Here is a 22,696-nt window from a genome sequence, read left to right as displayed (position 1 = left end):
AGCCCATAAGTTATCACTGACGGTAAACAAGTGGATTTAAGTTGTATAAATGTATGTAATAATCTTTTACTGACAAAATCCTATCTGTTGGTCCAGGGCCAGGAATTTCCTACCACCCTCCTCAGCTGCCAAACACAAAGACTCTATTAGTTAACACTTTGTAGTGCAATGAAACATATGTGTGCCAGTTTTACAGGGTTTGGCCAGCAGTCCTCGGGATCCAGGCTGACCAGTAAAAGTCTCAGAGTGCACAGTGGAAAGTCAATGTAGTTGGCCCATGTGTGCAATCAGACAGGCGAAGTGGAAGAGATACATCCAGAGTCTCAGCTCAGCAGCCACACAATAATGTCACAGAGTGGAGAAATGAATCCATGGAAAAGACACATAATCCTCATTACAAAGGATTTTGGCATCTCATTTTATAAGACATGTGACTGGCGAACAATTATGAATTCTCTAATCCCATCAAGCATTCAGCAGCTGGAGGATTAACTTTTACAGGAACAACAGAGTCGCCTGATCGAAACATGACGCGTTCACCTCTCAGGCGCTGCAGCTTCCACTAATTTCCCATGAACTGTCTCTATTACCTCATATATCAGGCCATCAGGTTTATGCTCATATAAATCAGTGTGGGACAAACATTGAATGAATGTGATCAGTACAACATGTGGTTTGTGGACTTCAACCTGGCTCCTGGAATCTGCAGTGAAAGACATACGTGACTTTGCAATATGCACAAGTGTATCGGCTCCCAGAGTCATTAAGCATGTGGTTCACTCAATGACCCCGTGCAGGGCTCCTCCAGCAGCCTGCTAGGGTCGCTGATTCCGTCCCAAGGATGTCTTATTCAAGTGGAAGTCAAGCTTCAAACACAGAAAGAAATAAAGAGCCCTTGGGCCCCATTTGCCACAAACCACGACAGATTTTACAGTACTGAGCGCGTACGTACACATGCATTTCAACAATTGTTTCCCACATTGTTCAATCCTGTGTACAGTTGTTTTGTTTTTCTGTTTTCCAGGTCTTGATTTCTATGGTGACAGTGGGTTTCCAAGGAATCAGGGAGGCCTGGGGATTAGAAGGCGTGAAGGCGGATGGATGGCTTTCTCATGAATAGGTAGGAAACTCCTGGAGCTGGGTGGATGGGATCAGCAGATGTGTGACATGAGCTCAAACTCTAATTGGAGGCTTTTCTATCTCCAGGAGGTGCAGACAACCAGCAAACTTTCACAGGGATCCATTCGTTTCACCTGAACCCAGTAAGATCTGCACACAGGTTGATTACCAAAGGCTGGAAATACACACAAGACTTGCAGCTGTACACTGACAGAATCCCAGCAAAGCTCCAGAACGGCACTGGAAGCATGCACACAACCACACCACACACACCCACACACACACACACACACACACACACACACACACACACACGCACGCGCGCACGCATGCACGCACGCACGCACGCAAAAACCTCAAGTCAAAACATATCAAAACATTCACCACACACACACACGGGCAGCAAAAAAGAAAAGTCACTGTTTACACTTCAATTTGACTTGTTTGGATGATGCGTTAGGTATTGATGGGCTCTCAGGAATGTTCACTCCAGCTCCAGTAAAGCTAACAGAGAGAGGCGGCTGTTTTCAACAGGCAGTTTGGTAAAAGGTTGTGCCAGCGTACGTGTTTGTGTTTCTGAGCCTTGGTGTGTTGGAGAGGCCGGGACATTCAGTAGCTGCTGTGCTCCATATTTGCCTAACCGCCATAACCGCAGGCCAGCCACAGCTTAGCCTCTAAAGCCAATTAAAATGTTATGAAGTGCAGTTCCCTTTATTTATTTATTTATCGCCCCTGGCGGGGATCCGCCAGACAGTTTCTGCGAGTACACATGACTGGCTGTGAGCATCAGGCGTCTTCCTGCTCCTGCTACATGTGGGAAACTGTGAGCAAGGGCTCCCACTGGGGCTTGGCGGGGCAGGCCAAACCCAGAAATTTCTGAATAAGCTTTCTGACAGACTGACAGCAGAGGAGAGACGGGGAGAGTCCTGGCTGCCACAGAGCAGAACTAAGACACAGGTCTCAGGAAAGGCCCCACTGTTGCGCTGGGACCAACCTACGCTCTGCATACCAAACCTATTGCACAGTGACGTGTGTTGCATTGACCACGTAACCCTGCACTGTCAATCTGTGTGTGTGTGTGTGTGTGTGGGGGGGGGACAGGAGAGGATCACCTCCCTAATAAAAACATCCTGCAGGTCCAGCTGAACACACACCGACAGCGCTGAGCTTTACATACTAGGCTCCATGGCAAACACCTCAGGAGCACACACTTCTTCAGAGTTCACACACCCTGGTCTGCCCCTCCATTCCCCCCAAACCTCCCCAAGGGACCCACAACCATGCTTTTCCCAGGCTCTGCTCCTATTGTGCCTCACAGGTGTTAAAGTAGGGAAACAGCGGCGAGGCTTCGGAAAGAAAATCGCCGTGCCACTTGCAGGCGTGAAAGAACATGCTGGATATTACCTGTTTCATCTCATCAAAATGCTTCGCACCACTGTTCAACACCAACTGCCCACATCTGTCAAGGCATCACCTGAAGTAATACTGATGTGATCCACCTGGCCTCTCAGCAGCACGAGGGTGTGTGTGTGTGTGTGTGTTTCCATATTGTGTGTGTGTGTGTGTGTGTGTGTGTGTGCGCGCATGCATTAGAGGTTGCAGCAGAAAATGGGTACATGTTCAGTAGTGATGAATGAAAATGCAATAAAATAATCCTCAACATTTCCATCCCTGCATCCACAGCTGCCTACACATAATTATACTTCTATCTTTGCGAGGACATAATGTATTCCCCAGCCCCGTACCCTAACCATCACAACTAAGTGCCTGACCTGCACCCAACCCAATTCTAACCTCAACCTCAAAACCATGTCTTAACCCTCAAACAGTCCTTTGAAGTTGTAGGGATCAGCCAAAATGTCCTCACTTCCCAAAAATATCCTTAGATTGCTAGTAGAATGAGGATTTTGGTACTCGATATGTAACAAGTACAATACAAGATCACACACACACACTAACACACACACTTTCAGCCCTTCAGGGCACTTCCACATTCAAACTGAAGAATGTTTTTCCTCGCACAACCATCATTGCAGGGGAAATTGTTTGCGCTCAAATTTATGTGCATCCCTGCGTGTGTGCAGGCATGAGAGACAGCTTGTAGAATGCCTGTGAGTAGGAAGGCAATATTTCATGTCTTAGCAGGTTGAAGACACAAAGTAAACAGAGAGTACACACCGTGGGGATATGGCAACCTCTCCCAGCCTCGGCTCAGGAACAAACGCAAGCTTTGCTTTCCATCAGCTAATCTAGATTTTGGTACTGGTAAAATCTAATTTTCAGTTATTAGCATTCACCTTGAAATGGAAGATGTACAGCACGGAAACAAGACATCTGCAAATAATATTATGGCACAACGGAAAAAGAAAAAGTTTTCCCCCCACGTGTATCGGCTAAAAGGAGATGGAGGTTGTTTAATGTTTTTTCAATCACACATTTTTCCCACTCTGGCACTAGAGGTCGCAGTTTGCCCTGAAGAACAAGTTGTCAACACTAACCCAGGATCCAGGATGAGGTGATGAGAAGGATACTATGAGAGGAATGAAGGAATGCAGATTACACATTCACAATGACAAGCAAGGAGCCTGATCTAGTCTGCTGATGAAAGCGTAATCACGAACGCTTCCCCGCTCTCCAAAAGCACTTGCCAAAATGGAAAGTTAGAGGGACAGAATGAGAGACCGATTCCACAGATCTGAGATCCAACCTTGAAGGAACACACGCACAACAGCTTTCACTTAACTGTGGAGGCCTCAGAGGTTTGCAGTGTTGTATTTACTGTCTTCTCAGGTTGGGAATCTCCAACCTCAAGAGTAGTTTTTTCTCCTGTGTGAACTTTGTCCTACCCATGAAGAGTTATGGTATGGCAAAAAACAACTCTTTTGGTTTTCCCTCATGAGGGCAGGGGCCGTAACTCACGGAGCTCCCCGTGCAGACCATCTCGTATCAATCTGCCAACTTGAAAAGAGATTTTTCCTCAGCTTGAAAAAAACAAACAGTGGCATTCCTTCCAACTGATTCTACTGTATGTGCATATTTGCTTTCACTGCCTCTTCTCTTTTTCCCCCACTTCCAATCAATTCCTGATGGAATTACTATATTATTCCATGGAAACTGCCTATGCGGGCAGGTGTTGCAGCGTCTTGCCGCTGATTGCCAGACGGAGCAGGGCTGGGGTGCAGCTGACTGTTAGTGCTAATGTGAAGTGACAGGGCCTCTGAAGCCAAGGAAACAACAGAGGACCGTTCTACTTTCCAGAGCTTCCCGAGAAGCTATCAGGTTAATCGCAGGTTAAAGACAAATCAAATTTTTTTTAAAAAAGATTCTTTGTTAACTTTTTTACTGGATAGTTTCCATATCCAAATGACGCGTTCAAGTGCTGAAAGAAATGTTACAGTTAAGAAAAACAAGGCTCCCAACAAATCCTGAACATCCGACCTAATCCGGCTCCCGGAGACCATAAGTAGCGACGTTGATTCGACATGCGCTGCAGCGCGGCAGGTGTTGCTAAGGGAGAGAGACACTCCATAAATCCACAGAAGAACATGTTCGCAGGCAAGCAAAATGTCATCAATCCCATTGTCTGCCGTGTTTTCGACCTTAAACAGAATCCGGCGGCAGCGAGGCCCACATCTGTTTCTTGTGACGTCGATGGACAAAAATCGTGAAATCACTCCTTTGATACAGAGGCGGAGAGGTATGGAAGGAGAGGCAAGGTGGTTCCAATTAGTGAGCTATAGATAACCTCTCTTTTATTTCAGTCTTGGCCCCAAAGAACAAAAATAAAGTTCACACCATCGGCTAATACGGACTTTAAAAAAAGGAAAGTGATATTTCTATTCACTCCTGGACTCAGCTGCTGTTTTTAGATTCATCTCATCATGCTAAAGGGATGAAGAGTAACCCCAGGGAGGCCCAAAGTCCTTGGTCTGAGCCTCCGACGGAGAAAAGCTGAACCGCTGCCATGACAGCCTGGACACGGAACAGAGAGCGGGCCACATCTGTTAGACTCATGACTGGACCGCTCCACATCGGGTCCACCAGGCTAAACTCTCAATTCAGAGCCACCTTATTTCACACGTCTCAGAGTCCGTGTCACACAAGCTTGCGCTCGATATTTCCACGATCTTTTGGACTTCTCGCTACTCTGCCAGAGAGCAGAGATGACGGCACCGCTGCGTCGAACGTTTGGGTCAGAATTTTTAATAATCTGAGGTGGAGCACTTCTGAGTGCAATCCTAGGAGCCAGGTGCATCCGCAGAGCGGTGCCAGATTCACTGATTGAGACACAGAGAGAGGAGGCAGACAATAGACAGGCTTTGTGAGGACAATGAAAAATCCATGTGTCCGTGTGGGCATTTCCAGAGCCCGGGGTCGCACAAGTAAGGTTTCATAATTCTAAACAAGGATTTTTTAGCATTGCTGCTCTCCAACCTCACTGGAAAAAAGACTTTTTCCTGGGCTTCGGGAATGTGTTTATAGTCGGCCGTCCACCTGACAAAGCCATTGACAGCTCTATGAACTAGTGTCAGCAGTTGCTTCAAAGGTGAGGCCCGTGTCTCTGGGAGAAGGGTCCTCCGTGTGTGTTCCCCCTCCAACACCCCCCCTGCTTCATTTAAGAGACGGAAACGTACTTCTTACCAAAGACCACAGCTGAAATTTCTCTGTTCCCCACAACATCTTGAAGTCACCACCATCAGATCCTCTCTTTGTTGCAAATTGTCTATTAATTAAATCCTTTCCCAGAGCCGTGACTCAGCTGGGAATCTGCAGCTGGAAGTGGCCACAGCAGGCCTGTGGAGCTGTGGCTTCCTTTACGTACTGAAGTAGAGTTTAGTTGATGAGAATTTATTGCAGACAGTTATTGCAAAGACACAAAGTGTTTAAAAATGTCGGTAGTTTTCCACTTAGACGAGGTTCTGGCTTGCAGAACTGTAACACCAAGAAGGAAAAGTGTCATAGCCACACATTCAACACATAACAGGTTTGAAGGAAATCAAGACATCTGCACTGATGAGAAAAATGACAAAACCGTACAAGATTGGAGTAAAAGACAAACTAACACGAATTGCGTCAATGTAAAATCACAACGTGAGGATGTTGAATCCCTCCAAACAAACCATTTAATCACAAACTACATGTGTATTTATACTTCAGCAAATCCAAATCAATACAACCCCCCTGCAAGGTGGATTGCATCATTGTATTTACCTCATTGTTATTTTTAGTGGGTTCAATCTTTCTTAGTCTGGATGTGTTACATTTACACTCAACTATCAAACTGTCATTATTATGTGTTGATGTAACCTGCTAAACTCTGGAATCCTGCATCAACTCGATCTGCACAGATAAATAATCTTGTTTTATTTGCATGAAGGCATATTTATTTGATCTGCCTCCACCAATACTGACATCTCAGCCTTTTATATCCTAACCTCACATGACTACATGGGTAGTCATGTGAACAAACATCCAAACATGTGAACAAAACATTGTTGGCAACTGTATCAGCATCCCTCAGGAGTGATTAATTATCATATTGTCTAATTTCCACTCTTGCAATCTATAACTATGTCTATAGCAGATGTAATAAAATGTGCTTTGTCGCTGGTGTCACCAGTAGGTCACATAGTTTGACGCGAGATTAGGCCTCTGGTCTCAAGCAGTCCAGTCCATCAGACTGACTGACAGTCTGATGGACTGTATCTTCAAATCCACTGGGAAATCAAAGCCTGCCTCTTGATTCCATGAATCCGGTTGGTGCATAAACAATGGCCACCTCACTACAAGAGCTCCCCCAAAAGCCGCGGCGCCTCATCGAGTTACCTTAGCTATTCATATCTTCCCCTGGAAAATTTGTGGAGAACGAATCCCATCTTTCCCCAGTACGTGTATGACCCGACCATTAGTCTGCAGTCTTTCTGCAACTGAGTCATCTCAGCCCTGCTTTGTTTACGGTAATGAAGTTCCCGTGTGTTACGCAGGGCGGAAGGGGGGGGGGGGTACATTTCTGACAAATATCGGGTCAAATGTGCCTTTAAGGCATTAATCAAAATGTCGGCAACGAGTGCAAGAGGGTTTCATCTATCATTTCTGACATGTCTTCGGCTTTATGCGGCGCTGCAGGAAAGCCGATTCCTCTGCTGTAGGAGGTTCTCGGGGTTCCTTCATTTAAGCAGATTGTTACATCCCGGTGTCCCGCAGGGCTGATGTTTCCTCCCACTCAGAAAATCTATCACCTGACTACAGCCTAGCAGCACGCTAGCGTCTCATTCAGGTTTGCAGAGACTCATATCTGCTGTAGAGTGCTTCGCACTATCGTGAGGGCGGAGACCTGATACCAAAGCATGTGCGATCAGCACAGCCAGCTCCAAAATGAACTCAGCATTTAGCATCAGGCAAACACATATAGACTGGATACAGAACGGCATTCGTGTTTGTTTGGTTGCAAGTCTACGGATTGATAAAGTTTTTCTACAAGAGTCAAACAACAGGTGTCTTTGTGCATGTAAGGCTGCAGCAGGCTGAGAGCGGCCGGCGCTTAGAGTTTCACTCTTTGAAACCGATATGGGTGAGCTGCTTTTCTCAGGCCTAACCCCAAATCTGCTGTTGATGGACAGACCACCCAACTCTCAGCTCTTATAGGCGCACAGTGGGGCCGCTCACAGCGAGGGCTGCCTCTGTCAGTCCCTTTTGGGGAGGAAATGTATCAGCCGAGTGTTTGTCAAATACTCTGTCAGAGTCTCCCTCACAATCAGAGGCCATGTTCCTGAAACAACGCCACGACACTAATGGATACCACTGGAGTGCACGCAGAGCTTTGCAAGCCCAATGCCTTTCCTCTGTTTTCACATAGCTTTGTAGTGACAGCAAAAAAAAAGTGATGAAATCGTGCACACGAAGCTATGTTGTAGGGAAGATTGAGCAGAATGCATAAATCAAATAAAGAGCGTTTGATGCTCATTTGTCATCTTGTCTGTGTGATTTTATTGTGGGTCTTTATAGGTTTCATCTGCACTCCGATCGCATTAAAAACTGGCCCCGGGATGATGCAGTATCGAAGCCCAGGAGGCTAGAATCATAGCTGAAAGGCTGTGACTTACCCGTGCTGGGATGCGTTGCTAAAAATGGACTCAGACCAAGAATGAAGTTTCACACCCATCGTGTTCTAGAAGAATCCATTCCCTTCTGATCAGTCATAAGACTGAGTCACCCTGTTTTCTGCTCCATCTTAAATTATAGCTTAGACAGTCATACTGGGGTAAATATCCACGTACTGGGCTATAGCACTGAGATGGAAATTGAGAGATGGTGTCCCTCCTCCTCATTTTTTCCCCTCAATAACGAGAGGCCAACCTTGAGAAAAGACAAATGTTGCGTCAAACCCCGGGCCAAGTGAAGCCGCTCTACCTTTGGTCTTGGCACATCACCCTCACCATCTCCTTGGACACGGCCCATGCGCGCTTCTCACTGTACTCTGGCAAAGGAACTGTTGCCCAGCTTCTCAAACGGGAGACAAGTTGTGTTTGACTGGTGATGGGGGGCAACCATGCATACTCCCAAATACTAAACATATGTTTCCCCCCCCCACCCCCCCTCGCTGGATGAGATCTGAGATACTGATCATTACTTTCATGGCTTTTGGGAGTGGGCGCTTGTGAGGGGAACCCCCTCCCCAATTAAACCGGGGGGCCCACGTGTCTCTCCAATCAATAAAACGAGAACCGGCTCGAATGGCTCGGCCGGCAAATCACCGTGGCCCTCGTGAGAAGTAAACACGCTCTTTGGCTTCCATCTAATGTCGTTCCTGTCAGGTTACAAACATTTCACGAGGAATTTCTCGCTCCAATCCATCCTTTCGCCCCTGATATACATCAGTCCGCTGCCACATAAATCACAGGCCATATTAAAAACCAGGCTGTGAAAAAATTAAGCAAGTGATTAATTTTTCTGCGGACATTTCTGCCTAAACGCTTACCGGTACTTCACCCTGCGCTTTGTTCATTACTCAAACACATCTGGCTGACAGGTGCCCCATCTGCTAAGCATTGAGTAATTTCATTCCAGCAAAGAGGAGCAAAGGAGTGGTGAATAAGGTACTCTATCTTCTATCTGCGATGACATCAGGGCTCGGGGGGGGCTTGTTAGGGACGGAGGGCTGCAGCGGCCCTGCTTAGGTTCTACCCGCAGTAATCCAGTCCGCCGCTGTCATACCCTTTAGAGCACTGATTACTCCTTTTCCAAGGGCCTAATCTCTGTAAACAATCTCTATTTTCATTATCTTTTAAACTGATTAGCCCTATGAATATAACTTTCCGGCACCGGACTTAAAAAAGAACAAAAAAAAAAGCCCTCCGCCATATTGATGCCAGCTGTAGCCGGATGACCTTACGAGGGAAGCAAACACACACAAACATAGATAGAGGTGTGGTCTACACGGCAATGTGTACGAATTAGCTTGAAAAACAGCGAGATCTCTCAAGGGCAAACCTGTTTGTGGTTTCACGCGACTCGCAGCTGACTGTTAAACTCCAAGCGCAGGCATAAACACACCATCCGCCGTTGTTTTTTGAACTAGACTGATCGTTTAGAAAGAGAAAAATGAAAACTTGGGACTTTCTATCTTGATGTCCTTCGTGCCGTTGGATGTTTAAGGCTTTCCACTGCGCTCTTTTTTCCCCCTCCCTGTTTTTTGGGGAGAGAGTGATGTAACAATTGCCAGCACATGTCTCCATCTGTTGACGAACAATTCCAACATGCCCGGAGCAACATCTTGGCCCCTGCTCTCCTCCGCCAGGATGTGCTGAAGTGTGCACCTGCCTCAGCCTCCAGCTCTAGCTCTGACAGCGGGGGAGAAAGTCCCAGACCGACAGCTCCCCAACATCAAAGCTTGAGAGGATGAAGCACGGAGGGTTTCTGCGCTTTCAATGGACCTGCTGCCCACGGTAGTTAGACCGGCAGTTTCCCGTGTGCCAAAAGTCACTCTGAGCCAATTAAAATGTGCGTTTGTTTGATATCAGCAAGCACGGAAAAGACCCAATTTCTATTACCGGTAATCCTATTTGATAAACTTTAAACATTCACATGCACGCAGCCACACTTTCACCCCAAACAGTAAATCACTCTAGACAGAAAATGATGCTCGCTAATATATCAGATCTGAGCGTTTGCTTGAGTCAACATCAGAGGCAAAACACCAGAAACTACGTCAGGAGGCGAAGCAGCCTTGATTGCAGAAAAGAGGAAAGATCTCATCCAATCACGCCAGGAGAGTCGGCGAGTTGGACTTGGCTCTGCCTTCGCAGGAATGTTTAAGAATGGAGGGAATGGCCGTCCAGCGTCACCCCACCCTGAACTCCACAGTTTAATTAACTAATGGGCCTCCATTTTTCACAGCGTGACATTGCATGATTCTGAGGCAATCTGAGACTCTGGCCGGTCTCTGAGAAGCGAAAACAACAGTACCCTCTTCTGACAGGCCAGAAAGCTTTGGGTTTGATGTCATTTCCCTTCGCACAAAAGTCGCTGGTGTAATTATCGTCTTATGATAATGATGCCGCTGACCTGCCGGCTAATGGAGATCAGGTTATTTCCAAAGCTGGAAGAAAAGTGGTGTTGGGTTTTTTTTTTGTATGTTTTTTGCATCAGTTTACAGCTACAGTTTACAAAGGATTGCAAAATGTTAGAAGAGCATTATTTGGAATCAGTTACATGAAAAACACTAATCATTAGCGGCCAACAGCATATAAACACCCCATCCCAAGTCAGGATGGGATCCATTTTTGTTGTTGCTCTTCAAATTCAACAGGTTTTGGACTCTTGAATCAAGTTCCAGAAAGTGATGATTAAATGTGGCTTCGAGGCACATTTGAACATCTGAGAAAATCTGGTTACGATCATGATAAACAGTGTTATAATTTCAGCCATTGCTGGCTTTGTAAAACTATTATTCATCATCTTTGCAGGCCTATTTTAAGCTAACTTGTGGACATCAAAGATCTTTGTTGCCGCAGCTACAGCACACGTCTATTAATGCAGGAACTTTTCTTTTTGTTGATTTATTTTTTTATATGACTGCTTTACTAGGGTAATGGATTAGCTCAACAAAAAGAAACAAACAACTTCTAAAAATGACTTTGCTTTGGGTATGCATGCATCAAAACCTAAAATAGAAGAGCCAGTGTGTTTTACACCGCATCCCATGATTAGTGAGAAAGTAAATATAAACTCTGATTCCAGTAAAGGCTATGATTACAAAAGTTTCTCCCCCACATCTGCCTGGACTGGAAGGGACCATAAGTCGGCGTAGCAGGTACAGAACTTTCAGGGTTATTTTTAGCATCTCTGTGAAAGCAAAGGGCCAAATATCAGGAGTAAAGTTTCCGGAGCGATGTTGCGGCACACGGGACGCCTGGCCTTTTTCATCTCCGTGTAACCGAGCCAACATCAGCATGTCGCCGTCTCCCCCAGCTTAGCAAATTAGTGCGTTTGATTGATCAAAGTTGATATGAGGGCGGCTATTTGATTTCAAACGGAGACAAGGGAGAGGAGTAAAGACAAAAAGAAGAAAGGGAGAGACGGAGCAGCTGGATTGCCATGTAAATAGCTGTGCAGATAGGTAGACTTGGGCTCTGTGCCAAAGGCTCTACAAAGGGCTCCTAACATCTGTTTGAGGGTAGATTCCTGCTCTGTGTTGTTGTAAGAATAATAGTCCCGCTCCTAGGGCCGCTCCGCTCATCAGACTGGATCATGATCACGCATATACCCTCTCTAACGTCGGGGCTGCAGAGGTCCCGAACTCACGTCGAAGCTGTTATTGTTGTCATTAGCCTGCCCAGCGGCTCAATCATCGGCATGGGACGGACAGGTGGAGCGCCGCTCAGTCGGCTGAGGCCTCACCCCTACTGGAGCAGGAGACAAACATGACACAGCAGCTAATTAGACTCATTAGCACCCAGAAGGTGCCTGCTGTTTGATGAATAGGTGGCTGCGTTTCAAGTTTAGACTACAAAATCAAGCACTTAGCGGCACAGTTTACATTTAATTCAGCCATCTGGTGAAAATAGCAAAAAAACACAGTTTGGGAGGATGGGATAATTGAGCACGAAACCAAAATACTGGAGACAAATTCATATTGTTGCCACTGAGGTTTTCCCAGTCAAGTAGAAATATAACAAAAAATAAAAATCAGCCTGACATCTCTGTTGGTGTGTCATGACAAGGATCCATTTCCCTCTTCCGAGCACATATGCAAGTAATTTGTACAACAAATGTTGGTTTAGACTGTGTACTCTGCATACCAGTGGCTTCTCAAAACCTGGAGGCTTCCATTCATTAGCCATTGAAAGCAAAGCTAACAAATTAATTAACACTGTCTTTACATGGGACAGCCAAGTAAAAGCAGGCCCTGAAATGTTACACCATTACTTAAATTCGCATGCATCTGTCCGTGCCCCCCTCCCCAACCACTACCAGCACCCACCCGCCCCGCACAGACTCCCAACCCTGCCCCGGCACTCGCAGCGCCCTTGAACAAGGCCGAAAAGACCACCTGCGTGAAAGAGGAGCCCCTCTCTGTTATGTCTCTGCTCGGGAATGAAATAACACGGAATCCAGCTCTGCAAATAACTCACAGTGAAGATCATTTTCCACATGCTGCTCGACAAAAGGTAAAATAAGAACAGATGATGTCCTCCCTCTCTCTCTCTCCCTCTCTCTCTCTCTCTCTGGGAGATCGTAGCTGTGCTCCGAAGCTGCGTTCAGCAGTCGCTCCAGGTCTGATCCCTGCGGCGGCCTTGTTAACCAGGTAGTGGGAGATACGAGGTCTCAATCCTAAAAGCCGCTGACATCGAGAGAGCCGCATTTTTTATGCCCCCGCTTGGCCGAGGTTAAGAGGGGTCCGAGGAACATGATCCCAGATCTGATGATTATATGTGAGCCATCAGGAGCAGCGGGAGGCCTTTTTTCTAAACTGGGCATCCATCACAGGAGAGGGAGGTGGCAACTGGCTCCACTATGTATGGGGGATTGGGGGGGGGGGCTGTTTTTAAGATTGTGACATTCTTGACTGTTTATTTTTGTTTGTTTGTTTGCATTTTGTTGTCAGCAATAATTAGTCTGCTCAAAAATAAACAAATAAATATGACCAGATAAAGAGGATGATGGGAACAGTCAGCTCACCCTATTTGTTTATTTGATGAGGTAGAAGAAAATGGAGTTTCACAGGCGGATTATGTGCCAGACAACTTCCTGCCTGGATTTGAAACTTCCTGTTACCGTACGAATCAAGAAGGTGAAGCACGAACTTGAGGCTCCATAATGCCACAAAATGGGAAAGGCAGTGAACCGAGCAGGGTGGAACTCATGAGTAACTGGCTAAAAGAGACAAAATATCAATGTCAGGCTTGTAGTACATGATTAGCATGAGAAAAAAAACACTTTACAGTGTAGGTGACAGGGTATCTGTGTAATTAAATTAACACTTTATGTGACAGATAATGGCGGTCTGTAACCCCAAACCCACTTCTGAAATGTCTGCTGAGTTGGACCGTTTCAAGCCTCCAAACTCTTTCTCTGACTTCACAAATGAATGAAACAGTGGGAGCATGCTGACGTTATTCCTCAGGGAGGACCTTTGCTCTGCCTCCCACGAGGACACACATGAAGTTTGTCTAATCCAAATAAACAGGTGAGGCTCCTATTAGCTCCCAAACTCTGCTACAAGTGTATCTTCATTTCCAATTTTGGACCCTCCTCTCGCAACTCTTGGGAGAGTGACTTCAAAGTGGCAGCCGTGCGCTTGAGGTCATTATCTCCATTTCTATATCCTCTGCAGGTTCTCAGCATATGGGAGCATTTAAGCTGTGGACCGTGTGTGTGTGTGTGTGCAGACATAAATCTGCCATGTCAGCTATAAAATATGGCTGATCAGCCACAGATGTAGCAGCTACTAAAATATAAAATCAAAATTGACCATTCTAGTTGATGAATACACCCAAGATTGATTTGAGTTCCGTGCACGGGGCCGAGGACTGTGAGTAGAAGTCAGAAGATGGGTGCTGGGCCCTCCTTTCTTCCTTTCTGTCTTTCTTCCATCACTCTCCTCCCAGCCTTTTAGCTGAGACAAATCCTCCTTTCATCCTCTCCTGGACCAAGGGCCCTGGTGTCTCTGCTCACAAAGCCTGACCATCCCTGACTTCTCCTCAACCTCTTGCCCAATTCATCAAGCGGAGGCCCATGGCATTCATCACCACCACCACCTTTCATGCACCATACCAGCTGAAAGCTACTGTCCCTCCCCTGACTTCAATGCCACCGTGACACACCCGTAAGATTTATAGTAGCATAATTAGTGACAATAAAAAAAAAACCTGCCTGCCTTGAAGGGTCAGCCGTACTGTATCGGACTCGGAGGAGCGCTGAGCGTCCATCACGTCCACCTCTAGAGAGATCAAGCCCCCACCGCAGATGTTGAAACGTTTAAGATGAATTGGCCAAAAAACAAGAGAGTCAGAAATTCATCAAGGTCTGACACTGACATCGCAACAAAAACACACACTTTGGGTCATTTTATCATACTATTTGTCACCATTCATGGAAGCGAGGTCCCGGTCATAAATTACACCTCTCTACAGGGGGGCCGCTGCCGCTGCCTCTACTGCTGCTGGAGATGAGGAGCTCCCACAATACAGAGGTTTGTTGTTGGGGGGTTTTTTTAGGATAAAAGGCCAAATCTGTTGATTTACTCATGGCCTGATTCACGCCTGACCCACCTTAACAGCACAAATAATTAAACTCTTCTTCACTTTGTTTTCATTGTGAATCTCAAGGAAATTTCCAAAAAGTGCACCAAGTACCCTCAAATTTACACTGTTACCCTTTTTTTTCCTCCGAGTTGCATAATTGCTGCCCAAGTCGGGTCAGAGCTGCTTTCCTTCCTTGCGGGTGCTGGTGGTGGCAGAGCTGCTGCCTTGCTGGAGCACATTTCAAACGTTGTGCAGAGGGGCGAGGAAGCACCTGCTTCCAACGGGGAGGTGGAGAAAATGCTCTCGTGAAAACGTCCAGCTGCAGCGGCTGGCACTTGTGTGGGATATTGGATTGCTTGGAGATTATGCGCCGTTTATTTTTGTAATCTCATGTCTGAATCGCTTGATGCTCTGTGGTTTCTCTCCCTCTCTCGGTCTCTCGCTCTCTTCCAGGGGAGCGTGACCAAAAGAACCAAAGTAAATTATGGATTGCTTTTGCGGTGCGGTGGTTGTCACAGTTTATGTTGACTTTTTGCATTTGTGTCAGTTCTTATTTGTTGTATGAGCCGTGACGATCGTCTGTAGCGCACATGCGTCGCGTTCCAAATGCTCTGAGGGGTTCCTGCCCCTGGACAGGCGATGTGGTCTGATCGCGCAGCGCCGGAGCGCAAAAAGAGGAAGGCAGGAGCTCTGCGGAGGCGCTGGCACACTCGGATTTGCAATTATTTGGGGACAGTGACAGAAAGACAAAGCCGGAGCGCGGCATCATCAGTGGCAAAAGTTGGAGTGAGAGGACGCGGTCAGCAAAGGAAACTGAAGCGCGTGAGAACAGATGCCAGCCAGGCGTGGCCTGTCTGAATATCCAATGTGAGAATGCGTGGGGAGTATGTATATAATAGTCTTTCCATCTGATAACCAAAGAATATCAAACTGATGATTACAGCGCAAGACGATCGATAAACTGAACGGACGCCTCTGATTCGGAGGAGCACCGCGCACCGGTGCTTTGCGGGCGCACGGACCGGACTTGTTTAAAGTTTTCTGGACTTGCCCCCTCATTGATTCGCCGCCGATTTTTAAATGCCTTCGCTTAATTTGACAGCTGTACACACGATGGCAGAGGTCGGGAGTTTCCTGGGGACGGCCGACTTGGATTTACAAAGTTTCCCTGCGCTCGGTACTGTGCCCGTGCCAGAGGCTCCGGTGGGCTTGAATGAGCGGCTGGGGCAGATTGAAGGGAGGCTGCAGCGGGGGACACCGACGGATTTCGGACACCTTAAGGGAATCCTGAGGCGGCGGCAGCTCTACTGCAGGATCGGCTTCCAGCTGGAGATATTCCCCAATGGGACAGTGCATGGGACAAGGCAGGACCACAGCCGATTTGGTGAGACTCGGTTTATGTGTGCCAGTGGTTTAAAATCGGCCAAGTCAAAGCCGCTCACTTTTCATTTGTTTTTTACAGTTATCGCGCATGTGGTGATGACGAGATGCACTCTTCAAAAACAGAAAATGCAAATATTAACAGATCACAGATCTGTTAGAGGTCATGTGATTCATCAGCAATTTGCTTCTTTTCCTCTGTTGAAAACAAGGTGAACTTAATTAAGAGGTTACAGCCGACCGAACGTCCCCAGCGGCTAAACTCGTGCGTCACTGTCACCTGGCGCACGAGGGGTGGGGGGGAGAAAATCACCGCACACACCTTTTTCCGGCAATCCCCGCGCGCGCGTGGGGGGCAGGTGTCTCACCTCAGCCTTGAAAGAGCTGCGCGTGCGTCCGGTGGACACGGCAACGACGAGCCCGGGACTCGCACGCGCAAGCGCGCGGCCACAACGCAAGTGGAGCGAGGCGCGGCTCGCGGCAGAACGATAAACATATGAGGTCAGGGACGAGAAACGCACGTCTCGCGCCTCGTGTCCTCAGAGTCGTCCCGCAGGTGCACGAGGTCACCAAAAGACGTAGAGACAATGTGGACAAACTTTCTTTCTTTCTTTCTTTCTTTCTTTCTTTCTTTCTTTCTTTCTTTCTTTCTTTCGTTCTTTCTTTCTTTCTTTCTTTCCTCCAGTTTACAGGGATGGGTGGTCCGGGCGTTCGCTTCTGGCTCCACTTAGTATTTAAAATGCGAAGTCTTTGTCGAAGCTACAGGGAGGACATGGCTTTGATTAGAGGGATATTAAACACACTCTTCAAGCCACAAAAAATTAGAGGGATGTTCTCTGTCATCCTCTGGCATCGGATGAGGTCGCGGAGATGGGGACCAGGTGTCTGTAAAGCTGGACCCTGCCTGGCAGCAGCAGCCAGCTGGATCCTCTCTGACTAACCTCTGCACAAGCACAGCTTTTAATTTGACCGGTTGTTTCCCAGCCTTTGAAGTGCATGTTCACAGCACTGCATCTTCCTGTGAGTCAGCAGCCCACTCCACAGAGCACCCACAGCTTCATAAAAGTAGATGAGAGATGGGAACTTCCAACGGCAGGATAAACACTTTTATAGATGCCGCAAACCTGCCATCAAATTAGTCTTGTTTTTCATTTGTGGCATAGCCTAAAGAGCTGGGAATGTGCCTTTGTCTGGGGCGTCCGATGGAAATAAAGTGTTGACTAACTTAAAGGGCACGTGGCCGCAACCAGTGTCACAACTGTGCACATTTGTCCCTGTTTGTGGGCTTTCCTAAATGATTCCCTCTGCATCTCCTCTTGTGTGTGTTGTTTGATCTCAGGCATCCTGGAGTTCATCAGTCTGGCGGTGGGTCTGGTCAGCATCAGAGGGGTGGACGCTGGCCTCTACCTCGGTATGAATGAGAAAGGAGAGCTCTATGGGTCGGTAAGTCCAAAGAGAAACGGAAGAAAAACCCACTTTCATTCACATCTTTCAGCCTCGCATCACATCATGCAGCCTGGGGTCTCATTCACATGTCAGGCATTTGATACACATGGCTGCATTTGCAGAATACAGTTTTTTTTTTCCTTTTAACAGCCGTACATTTTTGCAGAATTCACAGGAGCACCGAGTGCTCAGGAAGGAGGAGACTCGGTTGGTTATCAAGGTTCCCATAGGTGACAGATGGGAAAGCTGCAGCGAGACAAAACAAATAGGAATTTCTCTCACACGCTCGGCACACACGCGCACTTTCCTCTCCAGTAGAGTCAGTAATCAAAAGAAATGGAGATGGACTTGTGACCAAAAACAACACTGGTAGCAGTGGAGGAAGAAAAAGGACATTTTTTCCATGCAAAATGTTTCGAGGAAGAGCAGATTACACAGCTTTAGAGAGCAAACCAGGCGCTTCATTTGGTTTTGATACATGCAGAAATATTTACATTTTTCCCCAAAGTGGAGACAGGAGTGTTTGGGGTCAGGCCCGGTGTTGGAGGTGAACTTGGTCTGGATGAGGTCTCTGTGCTCAAATATGCTGCAAACATTTTATTTCCTATAAAAGCTGCAGTGGAACTTTCTTTCTTTTTTCTCTCTCCAAACTCGGAGTTTGACTTTGTGAGATTGTAATCTAGACAGAGACAGAGCGAGGGGAGAGATCGCTGAGGAAAATGAAGGGGAACTATGTGAGGGGTTACCTGTATCAGGTGTCCCAGAGCATTACCTGAGGGCCTCTCAGGGCTCAGCCCCCCCCAACCACCCCTGGATATGAAGGTTACGAACAGAGGCTACATTTAAGCGCAGCCATTATGTGGAGATATTGTTACTGCGCGTTATCACAGTCTGGCATCCCGGAGCGTCGACCCTGAGATGGGATGGGGGGGTAATTGCACACCTGACTGAGTCACCTGACTGACAGAGGGAGTGATGCAGACGTGTCTGTCTGAGGGCGAGAGGCTGTGAAGTGGAGGGGGGGTAGGGTCACAGGTAGAATCCTGCTTCCGTCCCGTGACCACCAGACCGTGACTGGCTTTTGATCCGATGAGCACTCCGTGTGTGTGTGTGTGTGTGTGTGTGTGTGTGTGTGTGTGTGTGTGTGTGTGTGTTCTTATAGTGGCTAGTGAGAACAAAAACAAGTTTATCAAAACAAAACGAGCACATTTTTAAAAATCTGAACCTCTTCGGAATGTAGTACTGATGGTAGGTGGGACAAGAGACTGGGGATCTGAATGATAGAGAGATGAGTGTGTGTGTGTGTGTGTGTGTGTGTGTGTGTGTGTGTGTGTGTGTGCCGAGCCCAGGCCCAGGCCCAGGCCCAGTCATGTGCTCCCAGGGCTGTGTTTACAGGCAACAGCTTCACTACACACCCACAGCCAAGTCGAGCCCAACAGCCGATCAACAAAATTGCTGCTGGGATAAAAAGAAGGATCCTGACAAAAAACGCTCGCTAAAACCGTGACCGTAACCGCCAGCGGTGGCGAGGAAGCGATCAGGTGCGTGGAGGAGGGAGAGCTCGGGGTCAGAAAGGGTTGCACATGGCATCCCGCCTCCAGCTGGCCCGAGGATGGAGCCCCGTGCAGAGCGGCTGCGTGACTGGGCGGTCCTGGCAGCAGAGCTCCGCTGACCCTGGCGTCTCTCATTGTTCTCATGCTCCCGCTTGGCGCCGCTTGTTCTCACCTGCTGAACTTCCAGCCATCGCTCACGCTGTGCCGTCAATGGCTCCTGAAGCTGGGCCAGCGAGCAGATAGGGGAAGGCGGCGTGACCGCTGTCCTGCATCACAGGGAGGTGAACGATTCTCCGGGCACAATGAGAGGTGAACAGGTCTGAGGAGGGCGTGTGGGGGCGCGGGGTGGAAAGCCGCTGATAATGACTTCCCTTCTTCTGTGGTAATGAGCACCTGCCTGAATGAGTTTCTCCTGGTTGAGTTCAGCCTCTGCGAACAGTCCAGGACAGTTAATGAAACACCTAAACTAGTGCGGCCGGAATCTGCAGCCTCATGCAAAGTGACCTCATCTATCTGGGTCCCAGCTGACTTTGGTGCCTTCGAATATTTTGTCCCTTTCCTTCTAGTGATCAGTGTCCACGTGACTAATGTGTTGCTTTCTGTCCTGCAGAAGAAGCTGACGGGAGAATGTGTGTTCAGGGAGCAGTTTGAGGAGAACTGGTACAACACCTACGCATCCACTCTGTACAAGCACGCGGACACGGGACGCCTCTACTACGTGGCCTTGAACAAGGACGGCTCGCCCAGGGAAGGAGGAAGGACTAAAAAACACCAGAAGCTCACCCACTTCTTACCACGCCCAGTGGAGATCGAGAAGATCCCTCAGGCATACAGGGACACGTTCCTGTACAGCTGACCAGCGCTTCCATTTGGAGAACTGGCAACAGTTGGAGCAAAGCGGTGTTGTGGATTTAACCTGGTACAGGACTGTTCCCTCCAAACTCCCTCTGAGGTTGTGGGGCTGGCATCTCGGCCCAGTGTGGGGCGAGCGTCAGCTCTGATACAGACACCGCGCACGTTCCTCAACAGGTCTCACAGAGGAGCGCGAGTGACCTTTTCGGAACCACTAAGGATACGGATCATTGAGACTGCCCAGCTGTGAGGTCATCCAATTGACCCCCCCCCCCCCCCTTCGCAAATCACCAGGGGACAGATCACGGAAGGACCTGCATGGCGTGAATTTTCATCCCTTAGCATTAGCACTAAACTGGTGTGGGCCAATTAGGACGCCAAAAAGATACTTTACAGAAATTTGAATATGAGAGAAAGTGAGGCCGACTGCCACACTAGGGACACATTCCTCGTAGAACGACGGGAGTTTGCCACAGTCGGGTATCCGAGCAGGAAAGGAGTTGCGGCGATTCGTAATCTGGAGACGCTACAATGGAGGAGTGAATGTGTGAGGTGAGCGCTTGCATCCCAGCGGCGGGTTCACGGCCTCCACTGACCAGCTGGTTCATCATGTTTGCACCACAGCGCATCAACGCCACGCCAGCGGTGGCGTTTGGGGACAAAAGCACTTCTCGTATTGTGGTTGTAACCAATAAATGATGGTTTTTGGTGACTTGTGATGTTCAGAGTGTGAGGAACATTATTAAAAATGCAAGCAGCTGAGGTGTACATATGGGTGGTCCTATTTATGAGATGTACAATATATTTATTTTCTACATATAAGATATAAATATAAATCTATATATTTATTTATTGTGAAGACTTTATTTTGTAATGAACTTGAAGTTATCTGGGCTGTAGATTCTACTGAAATTACAAAAAAGCAACAAAAAAAATGCAATGACTGACAATAAAATTGTCCTGCTATTGAAAAAAATAATTCATTGTGACCGTTTTTTTTTGTCATCTAGCAGCACCCAGATGCTGCGACCTGGAGTCTGAAAGCATATGAGCAGGGTCAGAGGCAGCAGGCCTGGGTTTTACGACACGGAGAAACATAAGCCGGGTTCTACGGGACAAAAAATGCCAGAGTCTGACAGGTCGAGTTTCTTGTGCCCATTCAAGTGTGAACCGTCTGCTAGCATGCACTCTGGGTCAGACAACACCACAAGGGTTTCCGCTATTGGGCTGGCTGAACTTAGAACCAAGACCTGGTCCAGCAGGGACTGATGCGGGCTTTATGTACGTCACAGCTGTCCTGGTCCTTCCTATGCAGTGATGCTCGGCCCGGCTTTATTTACGCGAGTGGGTCCGCAGCATTGGCCCAGCTTGCAATAACACAGCAACTGTTGCACAAACATCACCGATTCCGGAGAACGTCAGTTTCGCAACTTTCTAGCTGCAGCGTCGAGGTTTTGCCCAACTGTCCACAAGGCAGCATGGAAAAGGGAAGAGGTAATGAGATACAACTTCTTCCCAGAGAGCTCTGATACAACCCTGTGCCAGTTTGCCCCCCCCGTAAAGCCTCCAGCATGTGCACAGACGCTCTCCGTCTCCACCAGGTCTCAGCCAGCTTACATCCACCGTACATAATCAGATTCCTCATGCAACTGAATCCCGGCTTCTAATTGGCTTTACACATCCGCGTGGATTTCGAGCGGTGATTGGTCGTTGGTCGCGGGGCCTCACGGCCTCGGTCACGGTGCGGCCCGACCACAGGTCCGCTCAACGGACAGAAACAGCTGCCTGCCGCGCTCAGGAGCGGCGGGGATGTGCAGCGAACCTGGAGCGGCGGTAATCCGGGGCCAAGAGGGGATGGGATCAACATTTCAACATCTGCAATAGTTGTAATGTTTCTCCACTGGCAGATATCTGTGAGCTGCGAGAGCAAGCTTCCCTGGGGGAAGGGAATGGAAAAGTCAAAGACATGCAGGGGAAAACCCTGGCAGACTGAGAAAAGAAAACAATACCAGGAGAAGGAAACTAGATGAAAGCCTGAAAGGAGCAGGGAGCGGGACTCGAAGAGGCTCGGCATCGTGAGGGGACACCAGAGATATTCGACCAGCTTGGTTTCCGAAATGTAAAAAAATAAATAAAAAAAAGAGCGCAGAGCTCCACCAGTTGTATGTGCTCATGAGCATTTTCAAATATGAGCCGTTTTTACTATTTAAAGATAAGATAGGGGTTTTATTTTGATAGTTAGGGTAACAGGACCACTGTGGCCCAGTCCAGATGTCCATTACATACTATTCCCAGAACATCTACGAGGACGCCTTCTTCTCCACACTGATGGGTTTCTCAATGAGCTCTCACCCATTCGACAGGCAGAGAACCTGCAGTCTTCATCCCGGGGTTTGGAGCACGAGTCCAAAGGGTTTCTGTTTTTATCAAAACAAGACGGCATTAACTGGGATCCCATCCTGAGATCCTGCAGACTCTCGTCAGGAAGCAACATCACTTAAATCCATCAGATGACACAACAGCACAAAGATTTAGAGGGAAAACTGGACAACAGAGACAAGCTGGAGAGTTATTCCTTTCGTGTTCCCCAGATACCATCAT

The 22,696-nt window shown here is 47.7% G+C and overlaps 1 protein-coding gene and 1 long non-coding RNA gene across 3 annotated transcripts; both read left to right on the top strand.

Annotated features, from left to right (window-relative positions):
* Positions 1-15,136: 15,136 nt before the first annotated feature.
* On the top strand, positions 15,137-21,074 carry fgf16 (fibroblast growth factor 16). 2 transcript variants are annotated; one of them, XM_029847375.1, is made up of 4 exons: positions 15,137-15,731; positions 15,967-16,248; positions 17,584-17,687; positions 19,854-21,074. In XM_029847375.1, the coding sequence occupies exons 2-4, from the start codon at positions 15,978-15,980 to the stop codon at positions 20,097-20,099; spliced, it is 621 nt and encodes a 206-aa protein (XP_029703235.1). In that variant the 5' UTR covers positions 15,137-15,731; positions 15,967-15,977; the 3' UTR covers positions 20,100-21,074. The 2 variants fall into 2 exon arrangements, with proteins under 2 accessions (XP_029703235.1, XP_003970458.2); XM_003970409.3 differs by having other exon boundaries at positions 15,138-16,248.
* Positions 21,075-21,803: 729 nt separating this feature from the next.
* Positions 21,804-22,272, top strand: LOC115252383 (uncharacterized). The gene is made up of 2 exons (XR_003890824.1): positions 21,804-21,928; positions 22,003-22,272. It is a non-coding gene; the product is annotated as an uncharacterized lncRNA (long non-coding RNA).
* The last annotated feature ends 424 nt before the right edge of the window (positions 22,273-22,696 follow it).

This window comes from Takifugu rubripes, chromosome 14 (assembly GCF_901000725.2).
Source record: "Takifugu rubripes chromosome 14, fTakRub1.2, whole genome shotgun sequence".
NCBI classification, from domain to species: Eukaryota; Metazoa; Chordata; class Actinopteri; order Tetraodontiformes; family Tetraodontidae; genus Takifugu; species Takifugu rubripes.
This window is presented reverse-complemented; position numbering and strand designations above follow the sequence as displayed.

What these genes read in the sequence shown, in the direction of transcription:
- fgf16 (XM_003970409.3), top strand. Translation starts at nt 15,945, where the DNA reads ATGCCTTCGCTTAATTTGACAGCTGTACACACGATGGCAGAGGTCGGG. An exon ending in GCAGGACCACAGCCGATTTG is followed by an intron (nt 16,249 to 17,583) that starts GTGAGACTCGGT and finishes GTTTGATCTCAG; the next exon opens with GCATCCTGGAGTTCATCAGT. An exon ending in AAGGAGAGCTCTATGGGTCG is followed by an intron (nt 17,688 to 19,853) that starts GTAAGTCCAAAG and finishes TCTGTCCTGCAG; the next exon opens with AAGAAGCTGACGGGAGAATG.